Here is a 17,870-nt window from a genome sequence, read left to right on the forward strand (position 1 = left end):
AATTGTAATTAGTATGCTGTTTATTGCATTCCTTTTACCTTTCCTTAAGAATTTGCTTTTTCCTTCAATTGTTTGCATTGGTATCTTTTGAATTTCCTCCCGCTTATTTATTTTTTTGGCATAAATAATAATTGGTGCTACCACAGGAGCTTGATAAAACTTTTTATTATGTTCCCCTCTGTCCAACAGCAATCATGAGGCATAAAGAAGTCTAAACAGTTTTTCCAGAGTTACATAACAAAGGAGAAGCAAAGTCTCAGTAGGACTTTGTGTTCTTAGTTTTCCACATTCTGTTTTTATTAAAGGTCCAGGTCTCCTATTATTTCTGTCAATTTTTTTCCCTCTAAGTCCGTTAGATTTCTCCCAGCCCCCACATCTTAATTTGTATTTTCTCTTAACTTCTGATGTTTGTTTTGTTTTTGAAATGTCTTTCTGATTCGATCCTGACTTCTTATCACTGGTTTATGGATACTGGGAAACAAATGCCTCTCTCTTAGTTCAGTAATGTGGCATTTTGTCTTCCAGATCATTAGTCAGTAATAGCTGGTTAAAAACCCAAGATTCTATAATTATAAAACACCTCTCTTCTCCAAATTGTTCAGTGAACTGTGTTAGACACCTTGATAACCTATTTGGGAGGAAGAAGTCTAGTTGATTCACACCTTTACCTTACCCCAAAATAAATTAGAGCTAGATTAAAAGATTAACTTTTAGTAAAAATTAAGCTTCCAACAGAATTTGTATGTTTGTTAAAGCAGTGCAAGAAACCATAAAAAAAAAAAAAAGATTGATATGTTTGAATGTAGATATAACTTTAAAAAAATCCTTGGTGTTTTAAGGCAATAATATACCATATATATGCAACACATACAACTGAAAAATATTTAATTTCTTATATATCATAGTCTTCAACAATAAATACATTAATGCTCCAATGTAAATATTAGGAAAGAGCACAAACAAGTATCAAAGGTTAGGACTGATAAATGAACATTAATTATACCAAAATGTATTTATCCCCATTTCTAACCAAAGAAATAAAATTTAAGACAACAAGTCACTGCCATGATTGCCATTAACATAGCAAAATTTAAAAGTCAGTTTAAAAGCTAGTGAAGTTTATGTGACTGAGTGATTTAATTTCCTTTTTAAAACTTCTAAGTTCCACTGATCTTCTGCAAGGAGCACGTGTTCCTTTTATAATGAAAAAATTAGCACTTTAAAACATATATAGATGTGTGTTTAATGTCTTCCGCAAGCACAAGACATGACTAAGAAGTGAACAGATATTTTGAGTTGATTCTACTGATCTGATTTTCTAATTCCACTGTATTTCAATTAACTTAATTTGTTTCTTGAAAATAAAAATTAACAAAAGCAGAGATTTTTCCAAGTTAATGACATCCTATGGTAATATTTCATGGCCAAGAGAGAAGAGAACTACCTTGATCAGGGCTGTTCTGTGGAAGAAGGCTGTCTGCACAGTCAACAGCTTGTACATGATTAATTCCATAATTGAACTTCAAGACAACGTCTGAGGTGTTGAGGTGAAGTGTTCTGAAATTGTTTAGGGTTCAGGAGAAATGGATTTTCCATAATAAAGGGAAATTTTTAGATAAGTAGGTTATCAAGAAGGATGTATTTTTCTGGAGTGACAAATGTGTAGATTCAGTTCATTTCAAAACGTTAATCTCAGCATAAACAATTTTTGTGTTTCTGCGAAGATCTCTCAAAATAGATCCCTTAGGGAGGCAGAAGGTGGGAGTTATATTGGACTTTATTCCATTATTACCCAAAATAATAGCCAGGCAACACTTCTTAGAAGCAGTGTACTTATGCTGTCGGGTTAATCCTTGGAATAAGCCTCTGAAGAAGGTACCCTTAATTACTCACTTCATAAAAGAAGAAGAAATTCTGATGCAACAAGGCTAGGTAGGCTGAGCAAAGGTCCACCAGAAGGACGTGGGAGAGGCAGGATTTGAGCCCAGACAAATCTGACGGTGAGGCTGGAATTCATACTCCGACTAGTAGTACACTGCCTCTACATTAGACTTCAGTTGTCTTGACCTTCCCCTAACAGCTGACCCCCAGCTCCACAGAGGGCACTGGCTAGCCTGACATAATCTGCCCACCCTACCCTTGCTTTTGGGTTTCGTAGTCTAGCTTGGATTGAATTTTTGTTCCATGTTCATGTTTCTAAGTTAATTATTTCTTCGCCCATAAAATGGGGAAAGTAATAACCTCAGAGAGCTGTTACAGAGATGGCGATAGCATATGTGAAAGTGCTTAGAACAACGCTTGGCAAATCATGGATGTTTAATAAATATTAGTTTCCTTTCTTCCTTCCCTTGCCAGACAAAAGTCGCTCTTCCTTACTAAGTCAGTTTGCATGAAAATGCTTCCATGGCTCTCACTTTATCTCAGAATCTTTGGAACTTTTGCTCATTCAATCAAATGGACCCTATTAGACATAGAATCTCAGAGTCTTCTCATCCCCCAAGTGTGGGTAATGGATGCTGTGGAAAGCCCTGTTAGATGTTTATTATAAGCTGACATTCGAAATTCTCTTTTCTGAGTTTGGACAAGCATTTTATACTCTTACGTCTGTGACTCTTGCTTCTCTCTCATTTCTCCAACCTAACCCTGCCCCCCAATTCCAAAATGCACTTTTATACAACTGAACTCTAGCTCAAACTGCTTATATGCCTTTTCTCAAAGATGCCTTATCATTTCCTGCTTCCACATTTTTTTTTTTCTCCTGCCGGGCTTTCTCCTTGAATAACCTCTTATGGAAAATTTATCTTTGAACTTTTACCTTCAAGGCTTCACTCAAATGCCTGCTCCTGGCACAGCTCTGTCCACTCTGGATAGAAGAGACCTCCCTTTCTACTAGACCACCATAGCACAGAGTATCACTCAATGGACAGACTGCAGATGCTTTACTCTTTGGGGGCAGAAGATTGATTGGATGGAATAATGATTTAAAACAGTATCTGATTATAAATGGCCTGTCCCAACTCCTTACTAAAAAAATTTAAGAAGCAAGCAAAAGCCTCAGTCTTACAAATACACTAAAAACTAATAAACAATGTATTATCAGAATTAGGAAGGAATTTCTGACAATTTAAAGGCCAGAGGAACTGGATTGAGATACTTGTACAAACTGCTTTCCCACTAAAAATAGATAAAAATTCTTGCTCTGAGAATAGAACCACTCTTCACCCTCCTCAACTGTTTACTTCCTACTCAAAAATCACAGGGGCCCTGTCAATCACTCACAACAGCCACACACACACACACACACACACACACACACACACACATAAGATCACAAGATGATGGAAGACAAACTCTTCTAACAGCTAAGTGATATTTTATGGGGTATCCAGTATGCTATCCCCTAATCCCTAACAGTGATTCAAAAGAATTAAACATAGTAAAAAAGACTAGAAAAGATATTTTGAGAACATGCCAAAAAAAAAAAAAAAAAGACAAGTCATCAATATTAATTTTTTTTAAGCCGGAGGTGGGAGGCGGCAGGAGGGTGAATTGAAGGAAGGTGATACAAACTTCCATTTAAGACAAATAATAAGTAATAAATAATGTAATATATATGAGGTCCTGTACAACACGATGACTATAGCTAACTCTGCTGTATGGTACATTTGAGAGCTGTTAAGAGAGTGGATCCTAAGTTTTCATCACAAGGAAAAAAGTGTTTTTGTTTGTTTCTATAGGAGATGGTGAATGTTAACTAAATTTATTGTGGCAATCATTTCACAATATATGTAATTCAATTATTAATGTCGTCTACCTTAAGCTTATATGGTGCTGTATATAAATTCTGTCTCAATAAAACTGGGGAAAAAAGTCAGATGTGAGACAAAACGTAGAATTAATAGGAAAATAAATACTTAATATTGATAAAATTTATAGTAAATATGTAATTGCTAATCTTTTCAAATAAAACAATGACTGAAATATATAAAGTAAAAATTGCCAGGGATATAAAGAAAAATAACAATACAGGTGTTGGGGAAGATCACATACATCTCAGGCTTTGAGAAATCCAGTAGGAAAAAATATATTGGAATAATATATAATTATTATATATTATATATATAATATAATAATATATAATAAATTATTATACATTATAATAATATAAATACGGTGGTGTGTATATGTACATATACATATATATATGTGCATAGATAAATTTATAGAGAGATAGATATAAATAGGTAATCAGTTCAGTTGCCTCCAAAAGTATCTATGAAATATTCAGAAAAAATTATCACAGTATTTGTCTCAAAGAAAGAATTGAGAAATTCCAAACATTAGAAGTTGGATCATTTGCATTTACTATTACTAGAAATTAATAAGGAAGATAAATTCATAAAAATTTAAGTAAACATCAAGGCAAAGTAGGAATTAAAACTACGGTTATAGGGCACCTGGGTGGCTCAGTTGGTTAAGCGACTGCCATCAGCTCAGGTCATGATCCCAGAGTCCTGGGATCGAGTCCCACATCAGGCTCCCAGCTCCATGGGGAGTCTGCTTCTCCCTCTGACCTCTCCTCTCATGCTCTCTCACTCTGTCTCTCAAATAAATTTAAAAAAAAATTTTAAAAAACAAAAACTACAGTTATAAACCATTGAGAAATTAACAAAAATGACATTACATATCAATTCGTAAGAGGAAGGAACTTAATATGCTTTTGTTTAATGGGTTTTTGTTGTATGTTCTAATAATTTTCCATTGTTGAAAATTAAGCTCTAGCCACATGAGTATTTCCCGATGTCGTGCTCTTTAGAAAGCATGTAAAGCACCCTCCTGGGCCTAGTATTTGCTCTTATTGTCTTTGTTTACATTTGTTTTGACCTGTTTTTCCCTATTCTCCATTTCCTTGGAATACCAACCACTAGGCAACATATTGGATCATCTCAGAAATACCTAAGGTCCTTTAAATTTAATAGTTCTTGTGAGTATAATGTCTGACTTTGACCCTCAGTCTTGGTTCCACACAGCTAGTGTTACTGTTAAGAGGTACTCACACCTTCTATCCAAGACACAAGGGGCCTTTACAAGTTGGAAGAGCTCCAACTCATCTCCCAACTAGAAGAGGAAAATTACGGAGGGAAGATAAATTATAACTCAGAATAAGAGTCTGTGATCTCAATATCTTCAGGAGTTTATCACAGAATTAAATAAATACATACACATACACACACATATATATATGCATGCATTCACACATACATACATAAATGGAAAATACGGATGCTATTTTTTTAGGGATTCACTCAGAATTATAAACAGTACATACATTTTAAAACTTTTAACTTCTATTTCAATGGCAATAATGTGGACCAAAGTGTTTTTTTCTCTGAGCTTCCTGTGTCCAGTGAGGTCATGTGCACAGTATATTGATGTCAGAAATGGCTATTTGATATCTATACTGAACTCTCAGACATACGGAAAATAAAGCTGGTTTGTGTTATACATCATTTCTCAATCCAAATGTGATGTTTCTTTTCCTGAATTTTTCACTTAATATTACTAGTAAGTATATCCATTAGTAAATTATAGTGCATTTTCTCAATTCAGACTTATTTCCAACAAAAAACCTGCCAGTTTCCTATAAAGAAACTGTAGATAGTTGGTATACTCGTCTATGGTACCATAAGAGAAAAAGACATTTGGTCCTTATTTCTGGAAAAGTTCTCACTAAATAGTGAGTACATATGTACGAAAGATAAATTTGTGTGATCAAAATAACTCATGTGGTTTCTAAACGTATTAACGGTCTTCCCCAATGTAGACGGGGGTCCAACGTATCTCTTACATTGGACATGAGTAGCTTGGGGAATGTTGAACCCTTTGTGGCTACCCCAACCCCACGGGAGACGGTGGCAATGGAGTATCTGCAGTCAGCCAGCCGAATACTCACAAGATCACAGCTGAGAGACGTCGTGGCAAGTTCACATTTACTCCAAAGTGAATTCATGGTGAGCCTGCTGTTTATTGTTCACTGCATATTCAGGGAACCCATCGGGGCTGCTGGTGACTAAGTTGATTCGGAAAAACACATGTCTACCCAGAGAGCTTTAGAACTTCTTGGATCTAATTATTGTCCAAAGGGAACATCCGTTTTGTAGATCCCTTTAGGTAAATTGGTTGTACATCTTAAGCCAAGTCTGTTGATTTTAATAAACTGATCATTCCAGGGTCTGTTCAGATATTTGCGACCACTCTAATGATGACATATCTAGCAGTGGGCTAGTTTTACCAATAGCCTCATCAACTATTATTAAGCATCCAAGGTAAAAGATGAACATGGAGTTTTTAAAATTAGACTTTGTAGTGTGTCATCTTTTCACATATGAAGAAACCTAGTGAGATGAAAGAACCAGTCACACAGCTAGCCAAAAGTACATCCAATATTCTTTTCTAGAACCACAGATAGGTTTTTTGGGATAAGCCTTTAAAGGAAAGATGAGGCCGACAAGGAATACCAAAGAGAAGGATAATGCTGGGAGATGGTCATTGTCGGTGCGTGTCATAAAGCAGGAAGAAGCAGGGGAGGAAAGATCTGTCATGGTTTTACCAAAACAGACTGATGTGTTTGAAATTACCAAACATAAATGTGTGCTTTCTACTGAACATTCAACAATTTCGCTTCTTTTGGTAACTTGGAACTCGGAAGTTATAATATTTCATTGAAGCAGAGAGTAGGGATGAATATTATAAATATCTAAAATAATGCAAGTTTAGGAAATGATATTTAAAAAGTAAACTACTCCTCTTTGTAGACCATATTCATGATCTCAAATTTCCAGACTGACTGAAAACAATTTGAATTAATTTGTAGATCATTTCTTTCATTAAATTGAATTCATTTGTAGATAATTTCTTTCATTTCAGTGAATATTAGGCTGTTGAGTTATATTTTCCATTGAAGAAAGTTCAAGTAATAAAAATAGTATTTCACGTGATCTAAAAATAAGTTCTTTTGTTTCACATTAACATTTACCTAATAATCTTTTCCAGAATTTTAACCAGAGATCCTACTATTTTGTCTAATCAGATCTTTACATATTTGTTTCGACCCTTTGAAAACGTTGGCTAATGACTTTCGTCGTCCCAGTCATCTATAGATGCTCACCTTTAAGATCTAATTCACTTCCACAGAGCCATTTCTGCTCTAATTGTTCCTCTCCAATCATTTGAGGCCCATGACATATATTCTGAGTAAAAACATTTGTATTCCTGTTAAGTAGGAGAAAACAGTGTCTGGAATCCCTTCACTAAAAATATTGCATTTACAACAACAAATGGAACAATACAATGAATCACTGACCTCTACCTCTGAAACCAGTAACACATTATATGTTAATTAATTGAATTTAAACTTAAAAAAGAAAAAAAACACAAAACAAAAAACAAATGGAACGATACAATCATAATCCATTCCTTAATACAAAAAAAATTATATTGCCATCACTTGAATCAAAAAAAAACTCCCTTTGTATTTACCATTTGGAGAGGGAGGTTTTAATAATCCTGACAGAGTCATACAATGTTAAAAGAGAATCCATCATAATGAAATTTTTGATAACTTATATAAAGATTTTTTTAAAATTTGAATACATTGTCCATTTTCAGCTGTTTTTATATATTTCTAGCAATTATGTCAGAACAGAATTTTAAAAATCTAATCAAAATTTTATATGTTTCTCTAATAACCGTATGTAAAATAATACTTTCTAACACAGCAAGCTGTTTCTTAGAGTCAGCTTGCCAGGGTGCAGCTAATATGTTTGTGAAAGGAAGGGTGTTGGTCAACCAGAGGTGGTAGTCTGTTGTTTTATAAATGACTTTGAAGTTCAGTAGGGTTCTGGATCAGATGGCCCCCTGTGAAGATTTTCTTTGTGGCAGCATCAGATATACTAATTTGATATCATTTATTTTTGCAGGAAATACCAATGAACTTTGTGGATCCCAAAGAAATTGACATTCCCCGTCATGGAACTAAAAATCGCTATAAGACCATTTTGCCAAGTAAGTTTCTTGAATGAAATAGTTTGCATTATAAAGCATAAGCCTTCCCCAGTCACCCTTGCCTCATCACTTCCCATCCTCACAACTTCTCCATACACACCAAATTTGGAGTTATAAATGCACATTAAGACTACTGACCATGAAAGCAGCTTGAGGTTCATTACTTTATCCTCTACTACTCTTCTTAAAATGATCAGCTCACAATTCCAGCAAACACATGGGTCTAAAATAATATTGTACCACACATTATGGTCAATTGATTTCATCAAACAATTCCATGGGCAAAGGATAGTCTTTTCAGCTAAAGGTTGCTGAGACAGTTGAATAGTCACGTACCAAAAAAAAAAAAAAAAAAATGAAGTTAGATGCATGGAGGCCTGGATGGCTCAGCCAGTTAAGAATTTGTCTTCAGCTGAGGTCATGATCCCAAGGTCCTGAGATCCGCACCATGTCGGGCTCTCTGCACATCAGAATAGTCTGCTTTGACTCCCTCTGTCCCTCTCCCGCTTATGCACTCTCACTCACTCTCTTTCTCCCAAATAAATAAATAAAATCTTTTTTTAAAAAATGAAGTGGGACCCTGCCCCACACCATATACAAAACTCAATACAAAATGGATCAGACCCAAAGGTAAGAGCTAAAACTATAAAACTATTAGTATAAAACAGATGTAAATCTTCATGACTTTCAATTAGTCAATGACTTCTAAAATATGACACCACAAAGTACAAGCAATCACAAAAAATAGATAAATTGACTTTTATTAAATGAAAATATTTTATGCTTCAAAGGATACCATCAAGAAGATAGAGAACTCACAAAATGGGAAAAAAAATTGTAAATTAAATACCTAATAAAGAAAGGACTTTTATCTAGAATGTATAGAGAACTCTTTCCAGGGGTGCCTGGGTGGCTCAGTTGGTTAAGCAACTGCCTTCAGCTCAGATCACGATCCCAGGGTCCTGGGATCGAGCCCCGCATTAGGCCTCCTGCTCAGTGGGGAGCCTGCTTCTCTCTCTCCCTCTGCTGTTCTGCCTGCTTGTGTCTCTTGCTCTCTCTTTCAAATAAATAAATAAATAAAATATAAAAAAAAAAAAGAAGAACTCTTACCACTTAGTTATCAAGAGACAGCCCAATTTAAAAATGGGCAAAAGACGTGAGTAGACATTTCTCCATGGAAGAGATACAGATGATCAACAAGCATTCGAAAAGATGCTCAACATTATTGGTCATAAGGGAAATCAAAACCACAATGAGATACCACCTCACATCCACATGATTATAATAAAAATGATAGACCATATAGAAAGTGCTAGCAGGGATGGGAAGAAACTGGAACCTTCCCACATTGCTAGTAGAGATGTAAAATGGTACAGCTACTTAAGAAACAGTGTGGTAGTTCCTCAAACGGCAAATCCTAGAGTGACTATACGACTCAGACATTCTACTCCTAGGCATATAACCAAGAGAAATGAAAACATTTCATTGTCAATCACAAGACAAATAGATAGTTGGGGTTTTGGCAAAATCCATAAACATTTTAAAACAATAGCTCTGGAAAGATGGAGCCACAAAGACTTTTTAAAAGTATTGATCTTAGAAAGCTATACACAAATGTTTGCAACAGCATTATTTATAATAGCCCCAAAGGTGGAAACAACCAAAATATCCATCAACTGATGGAGAAATAAAATGTAGACTATCCACACAATGAAATATTACTCAGTCATAAAGAGGAATGAGGAGCTGATACCTGCTACAAATGAATGAACCTTGAAACATTATGCTAAATGAAAGAAACCATCACACAAAAGACCTCATACTGTATAATTCCATTTATATGAAGTGGTTAGATTAGCAAATCTATAAAAACAGAAACTGTCTTAGGGGTTGCCTAGTGCCGGGAGCCAACTGAGCCACCCAGGTGCCCCAAGAATCCGTATTTCTAAGCTAACACCCAGGTGATTCTGATACAGATAATAGCAGGACCACACTTTGAGAAACACTGTTGGCAATGTTAAAACAAAATTTAACTGGGGTGCCTGGGTGGCTCAGTTGATTAAGCATCTGCCTTCAGCTCATGTCATGATCTCAGGGTCCCGGATCAAGCCCTGCTTTGGGCTCCCTGCTCAGTGGGGAGCCAGCTTCTCCTCTCCCTCTGCTGCTTTACCTGCTTGTGCTCTGTCTCTCTCTCTCTCTCTCTCTCTCAAATAAATGAAAGAAAGAAAGAAAGAAAATCTTTAAGGAAAAAAACTAAAAATCTTTAAAGAGAAAAACTAAATTTAACTCCATGAAATTTATCAATATCAGGCAATGAGCTAGTAAGAAATAAAAAATGGCCTCTAAGATCAAGGAGGTCATGGACTAGAAGAGAGAGGCATATAAATGAGTAACTATGTTCAGTGTAATAAAAGCCAGAATTGAGACCTAGCCCAAGTAGTGTAGGAGTATAGAGAGGACCAAGCTATTTTGTTTAGAGTAGCAAAAATGCTTTGGAGAGGATGTAAACTTGTCATTCACTAGACAACAGATGGGTGGGGTTTGGCAAAATCCATAAACAACTCAAAGCAATACTCTGGAAAGGTGGAGCCACAAAACTTTTATAAAAAGTATGGATATTGAAATAGTAGAGTCTGTATAATTAAGCCCATGAATTCACTCATAAAACATCAAATTCTCCAAATTTATGGTAATATCAAGAATTATTGTTAATGGTGTCTTTGAGCTTCCCCCTCTAGCAGAGCTGGAAACACTCCACTATAATATATTTTTAATGGGTCTATCCAGTATCATCCCTGTTGAAAGAAATTTTATAACTACAGGAATGAAAGTGTTGTGGGTTACAAGTGTGCTCCTCTCTGTCTCTGTCTCTTTCAAGATTTTTCATCTGAAATTTACCAAATATAAGTAATTAGGGCATATACATTCATTGCAATTTTACTTAACCATCCAATGTCAGAAGGATTCAGAAATTATTAGGATTATTTAAAGTTCAGCCTTCTCAGAGGTGCCTGGGTCGCTCAGTCAGTTACGCATCTGACTATTGGTTTCAGCTCAGGTAATGATCTCATGGATCTCAAGGTCAAGCCCACAGAGATCCAAGTTAAATTCCCAGCTCAGCAGGAAGTCAGCTTGAAGTCCCTCTCCCTCTGCTCCTCCCCGCACTCGCACACTCTGTCTCCTTTTCTCTCTCTCTCTCAAATAAATAAATAAATCTTTGAAAAAAAGAAAGAAAAATAAATAAAGTTCAGCCTTCTTTATTTCCTGCCCAGATGATATCAGACCTAGTCCCTCATAGTCCTGTGTCAGCTTTTCCATTCCCAGAACTGGGTGGGTCACTTGAACCAGGGCACCTGTGCTGACAAGTGATGTTGCAAATAATGGGTTTTCTGTTGAAAATGTCTGTAGCCTGAATGCACTACCCATCCCCTGTTGCACAAAATATAATTTGGTATGTATAGTGTGGGCACACCCCACTATTGGTTGAAAATCATCAGAGAAGACTGGAATTTATATGGAAAGCTATTCTTTATGGTTTATTTTAGACTATAATATGCGATAAATTTGAAACATTACATAAAATAATTTAAAATGATTAAGATTTTAAGGGGCTTTTTTGAGATTTTATTGATTTATTTGAGAGAGAGCTAGCAAAGAGAGTACGAGTGGGGGGTGAAGCAGAGAGAGAGAGAGAGAGAAACAGACTCCCCTCTGAGCAGGGAGCCTGATGCAGGGCTCTATTGCAGGACCCTGGGGTCATGATCTAATCTGGAGGCAGATGCTTAACCAACTGAACCACTCAGGCCGCCCAAGTATTTTTTTTTTCATTGTTTTAACCTATAATAAACTCAAGTTTAAACTTCCCACATGGGGATGCCTGGGTGGCTCAGTCCTTTAAGTGTCTGCCTTGGGCTCAGGTCATGACCCCAGGATCCTGGGTTGGAGCTTCATGTCAGTCTCCCTGCTCAGAGGGAAGCCTGCTTCTCCTACGTCCTCTGCCCCTCCCGCCTCTTGTGTTCTCTCTCGCCCACTATCTCAAATAAATAAATAAAATCTTTAAAAAAAAATACTGCCAGATTTTACATATTAGTGAGGCTATATAATTTGGAAAATGTTTTGCAGAAGAAATATGGATGACCAAGAGCCAATTAAATCATGGCTCTTTCTCTAAGGATGATGTCAGGCTGACTCAGAACACTCTACGTGGTAGATTAAAGTGCAAAGGGTAAATTTATGTCACATACGTTGCGACAAAAAACAAATATTAGTGATGAAAATAGGTCTATGTCCTAAATCATAAAAGCAATGGGAAAAAAAAACTAATCATACATCATTATGAAATTTTTTGCACAATGAAGTATAATAACAAATTTCATGTATATTTATTCCATGCTGACAATTTTTATATAGAAATATAAAACAATATAGATGAAATCAAAGAACTCTACTAATTAAACCCTAATTACTTTGGTCATCACTTCATATTTAAAAATCTAAAATCTGGTAATATTTCTTACTTATGTTTCTATTCTATTAAGTGCCCAGAACAGAGTAGATATGCAAATAAGTGAGCCACTCATTAAGGCAACAAGTTGTATGGCTCAAACAAAATATTGGAGTTAGACTTGCCTCCCTACCTTGGCAAGGAGCATTTATAGTTTATGGAAGACAACTTAATCTTTCTGCACCATCCTTTCTTCATCCCTAAAGATAGTGATAATAATATTGCTACATAGGGCTGTGGAGAGAATTAAGTAATCATATGTGAAAAGAGAGGTTCCCACTACTAGTGAGCCCCCATCTAATGTTAGTTTCTCCTCTCCTGCCACCTAACTGAGGATGCATCAATCATTAACCCCACAACCAATTCCAGAAAATAGTAACATTAATGGGGAAAGAAAACTTTACAGTTTCAAAAGCAGACTATTTAAGTGCTCTTTTTTCTCTTACAATTTTCACATGGATTTTAAAAAGGGAGTTTCCATATAATCGCCATCTTGCATTGCTAAGATCAGCACTATCAAAACCCTGTAGAGTGAAGGAAACACTCTGTATCTCCAATATGATGGCCATTAACTATGTGTAGCAATGGAGCATGCGAAGTTTAGCCAGTGCACCTGAGGAACTGATTTTTAAGTTTTATTTTATTTTCATTATTTTAACGTTAGCTAATGTGGCTAGTGGTGCCACATTGGATAATGCAAGCCTGGAGTCTTCTCTCTCCTGCAACAAACTGAAAGTGACTCCCAGTCACCTGGAAGGTGGAGCCAAGTCCCTGCCTTTCCTCCTATTTCCCACTTATCTTGAATTCATCTAGAGAAACTATGCTATTCCTCTCATCCTCTGCCTATGCCCAGGGATACACTAGCAGTATAAGCGCTTCTTTCATCGAATAGCTTCTCCTCCTGACTCCAAACCTCAAATGCTTTTCTGCCCAGAGAAGAAATCACTGGAGCAGAATAACCTTTGACAAAATCTGATAAGATGGCAGTTGGAATATCAGGATCCAGAGATGCCTGGGTCATGCAGTCGGTTAAAGGTCTGACTCTTGGTTTTGGCTCAGGTTGTGAACTCATGGTTGTTAGTTCAAGCCCACTGTTGGGCTCCATGCCTGGTGTGGAGTCTACTTGAGTTTCTTTCTTCCTCTTCCTCTGCCCCTCCTCCTCACACACTCTCTATCTCTCAAATAAATTTAAAAATCTTTAAAAAAAATTAAAGGATATCAGGATCCAGGTACCATTTTGTCTGTTAAATAGAAAGAGCTAAATTGCCAGAGGTATTTTGAAGAGGCCAGATGGGGAAATTTCATGTGTTCTATACACTAAATCTATATGTGTTCAATAATTTGTTGAGAAGAAAAAAGAAACAGGAAGGAGAGCAGAAGAAAGAAAAGGAATAAGAGAGAAAGGGGGGAGGGAGGGAAAAGGGGGAAGGAAGGGGAAGAAAGCAAGAGGAGGGAAGGAAGGAAATAAAAGGGGAGGAGCAGAGGAGAGGGGAGAAAAATTGGTCAGTGTTGGGATTGTTATTGCCTCTTCCTAGATGTATCATAAGTGGCATACTAAATATTTAACATGTAGTCCAGAAATATCTGTCCTGATAAAAGGTGAATTTGACCAAAATATAGACTTAAAATACACATATTGACTTAAAATGCATAAAATGAATACATTTATAACAGTAATATGAAAATAATGATGATAATGATGATAAAGTTTTGGATTTTTTTTTAAATCATCAGCTTTTTTTATTAGTCTAATCTAACATTAAAAAGGCTAAAAGGCTTTGATTAGAGTGACAGTTTTCCCTTAGTCAGTCCTATGGTGCATTCTTGTTTAAAAAGTTTTTGGAAACCTCTAACTGCTTGGAAGTCTTACAAACTACCAATTTCTAAGCTAAATTTAGCTTGACAGGGAACCTGCTTCTAAGCAGTTTATAGGGCTGAGTTCTCAATAAATCGTATATGTGGTAGGCATTATAAAAACTGAAGGGAGTGGGCTTCTTTTCAAGTCTCACTGGTATAGGGCTTTTGTGGAAACTTCTAATAGCGGATACTGAAAAGGGATGAACAATTTTCCAGTCCCCTTTGCTAACAAAAGGAATCTAGAAAGTCACAAAAACAGTGTTTCAACTCTAATAGAAATGAATTCTGATATTAAACACTCTATGAACCACATATCAGGTAGAAATCACAAAGGATACAAAAGTTAGTTTAAAAAAAAAAGAGTTAATTAAATATAATTCTTTCCTTCAAGGGGTTCAGTACAATTCATTGAGAGCAGGTAAAAATTGAAGCACTTAAAATATAAGATGGTAAATATTAAAATAAAACATGAAAAAAGTAGCACAGTAGGCTTATTTGGCTTAGCTCAACAAGAGTCATTGGTGGCATCAGTAAGAGGAGTCTCGGCATTAAACTAAGGTTAGGATAGACTGGGGTGTACGCAAGGAGGACCGAATTGTAGAGGTGGAGGGAAGAACAGTGGGTATTGATAAACTCTCTCAAGTTTGCCAGTCTAGAGAAAAGCAGTCATAAAACAATTACTAGAGAGGAATGCCTAGAACTGACTTCTTAAATAATGGAACATTTTTTAACCATCTAAATCAATGCAATAAACAAATATTGAATGTCTGCTATTCATATAAGCACCGTCCTAGACACTGAGTCTTGGATAAAATGAATAAAATCTCTGTCTTTACCTTTAAGAGGCTCGGAGTGTGTCAGACTGAAGAAATCATAAAGGGATGATTTGGCCTTAATTCATTTATATAAACATTTGTAGAAATAATTACCATATTTTCCATAACACCGTGGTTTGCAAAGAGCCTTTCAACTTCTTGATGGAAAGTGATTTGAAGAGTTAAGACAATGTTCTTAGCACTATAACAATCTACCTAATATCAGATTTTCCTGCTGTAGGTGGACAAATGGTAACTAAAGACAGCTTCTTTAGGGAGAGGGGATTTGAGCTAGACCAAGTGTTTTTATTGGACAGAAGAGAAGTGTGAAGTGAGTAAGAAAATCTGGTACAAACTCCAAATCCCAAAGAACAGAAAAAGGAGCATAAATAAGAAATGGGGTCAAGAATCAGAAAGCCACAAAAAATAACATGATGAGTAAACTCAGTATCTCAAGCTTATGGGCAAGATTTGTGTTAAGGGACAGGGACCAAGATGGGCCCAATTGTCCCTCAGTGCACACAGTTGTATCAAAAGACAGACACACAGACACATCAGCAACAAACATTGACACAAGCCAGATGGTCAGTATATAAATTCACAAGTGTGCTATGTAGTTATTGGTGTTCTAAGGAGCTTTAAAAGGAGTAGATCTGTCTAAAGCATTCCTTCTTGTTTTCTTTATTAGATCCCCTCAGCAGAGTGTGTTTGAGACCAAAAAATGTAACTGATTCTTTGAGCACCTACATTAATGCTAATTATATTCGGGTAAGTAAGTAAATAAAAATATCTTTCTGATGAGCATGTTGACTTACGATGTGGAATTGTTGGGGGTGGTTTTCCCCTCAGAGTGGATTCATTTTGATTTAACTCGGTTACTAGCAACCTTTCTCGTTTGTTTAGTCATAATCGACACTGGTAGAGGGTCCTTTACCTCGAGCCTTCCTTTCCTGTGTGTCTCTGGCTGCAGGTCTAGGTGCTGGGGGGTTCTCCAGTGAGAACCGGGCATCATGGCCCTCACTACTGTATGCCATGCTTGACTTGGGAGAACAGCCAGATGGATTGTGCTAGAATCAGTGAAGCCGTGAACGCTTGTGTTGTTTTTGGACTGTTTGTTCTGAACTTGTTCTAAACTTTCAGGGCAAGGCATGAATTTCAAGTCCAATATTTCTCTTTACTTACACCAGGGCTACAGTGGCAAAGAGAAAGCATTCATCGCCACCCAGGGCCCCATGATCAACACCGTGAATGATTTCTGGCAGATGGTTTGGCAGGAAGACAGTCCCGTGATTGTCATGATCACAAAACTCAAGGAAAAAAATGAGGTATGGCCTTTCCCCAAGGAGTGAACGTTATAAATTTTCTGTTGCTATGGAAGAGCTATTGTAAAAGGAAAATTGCCTTGTACTTAACTACACGTTGAAGATGGAAATTTAAAGACATCTTCACTTCATGATTCTGAGAATGGTCATTGTTGTCCTTGTGTGAGTGGCAGCTTTCTATCAGAAGAATCAATACACTTGGCATACATTTATCCCACATATCCCACATATCTCTGTTAGGAAATGAGGGGCTCTGCATTATCACTCTGATTTATAAGCAGGGAAATTTTAAAAAATCACTCATTCATGCCTCAAATAATTTTTGAGCGCTTATTGTGTGACAGATACTGCTTTAGTTGTTGATAATATGTTAGTAAACAAAACACACAGAGATGTCTGCCATTGGTAGATTTTAACTTTTGAATGGGGAAGACAGATGAAAAAACAATAAACATAATAAATTCATAAAACCATAGCAATTAGAAAGAATAAATTGTATAGGGGGACCAAGGTAGGTAGGATAAGAAGATTGGGTATGCTGAGCTGTAGGAGGGATGAGAAGGGAGGAATATGCTTTTGTATTATATGGGGGGGGGAGGAATGAAGCCCCCTAAGCAAGGGAGATTTGAAAGAAAAATTGGAAGGAAGTTATAAAAGCCAAGCAAGTTTTTCAATATCTTTGTAATAAGAAATCCAAGGAGATAAATTTAGGTTCTGTTTCCATACTAACAGTCTTTCCTAAGGGTCTAGATTACAAAACATTCATTCAGTCCTTTACATCATAAAAACAGAATTTTGTAATTCCCAAAGGGTGCTACGTACTGCTTACATTTTAGGACATCTTATTGGAATAATTTACAGTCTGATTTTAGTCAGCATTTGTGTTTGCTTGCTTATCAGAATTACTGTATCAGAGCCTCACAATGACAATAAAAGTTTAAGAAAACTGAGCTTTCCCTTATGCCTTTTTGGTGAGTTATAACCCTTAAGTATACTATAATCTTGTACTAATCAAGAAAATCCAGGCTCAAAAGCAGCAATTTATAAGTTTTGTAAAGCTTGTTGCCCTCTTTCATTTTTGCTACAATAGATGAAGGATTTTTTCCCCTGAATCTATCCTAGAAAAAAGTATATTTTGGGCCAGAAGATGAAGCTATCTACTTAACTAACTATATAGCTTACTGAATAAATATATTTCTATGAATCTTATATGAAAACCTGAGGCGGGGGGTGCCTGGGTGGCTCAGTGGGTTAAAGTCTCTGCCTTCGGCTCAGGTCATGATCTCAGGGTCCTGGGATCGAGCCCCG

At 36.4% G+C, this 17,870-nt stretch overlaps 1 protein-coding gene across 4 annotated transcripts in view; it reads left to right on the forward strand.

Annotated features, from left to right (window-relative positions):
* PTPRR (protein tyrosine phosphatase receptor type R) overlaps nt 1–17,870 on the forward strand; it is a 235,479-nt gene that overhangs the window by 184,990 nt on the left and 32,619 nt on the right. For all 4 annotated transcript variants that reach the window (XM_044228655.1, XM_044228656.1, XM_044228657.1 and 1 more), the window contains 4 exons: nt 5,825–6,011; nt 7,980–8,064; nt 15,929–16,008; nt 16,428–16,565. In XM_044228655.1, coding sequence (XP_044084590.1) covers nt 5,825–6,011; nt 7,980–8,064; nt 15,929–16,008; nt 16,428–16,565 — 490 coding nt within the window. The remainder of the gene's footprint in view (nt 1–5,824; nt 6,012–7,979; nt 8,065–15,928; nt 16,009–16,427; nt 16,566–17,870) is intronic.

This window comes from Neovison vison, chromosome 12 (assembly GCF_020171115.1).
Source record: "Neovison vison isolate M4711 chromosome 12, ASM_NN_V1, whole genome shotgun sequence".
In the NCBI taxonomy this organism is placed as follows: Eukaryota; Metazoa; Chordata; class Mammalia; order Carnivora; family Mustelidae; genus Neogale; species Neogale vison.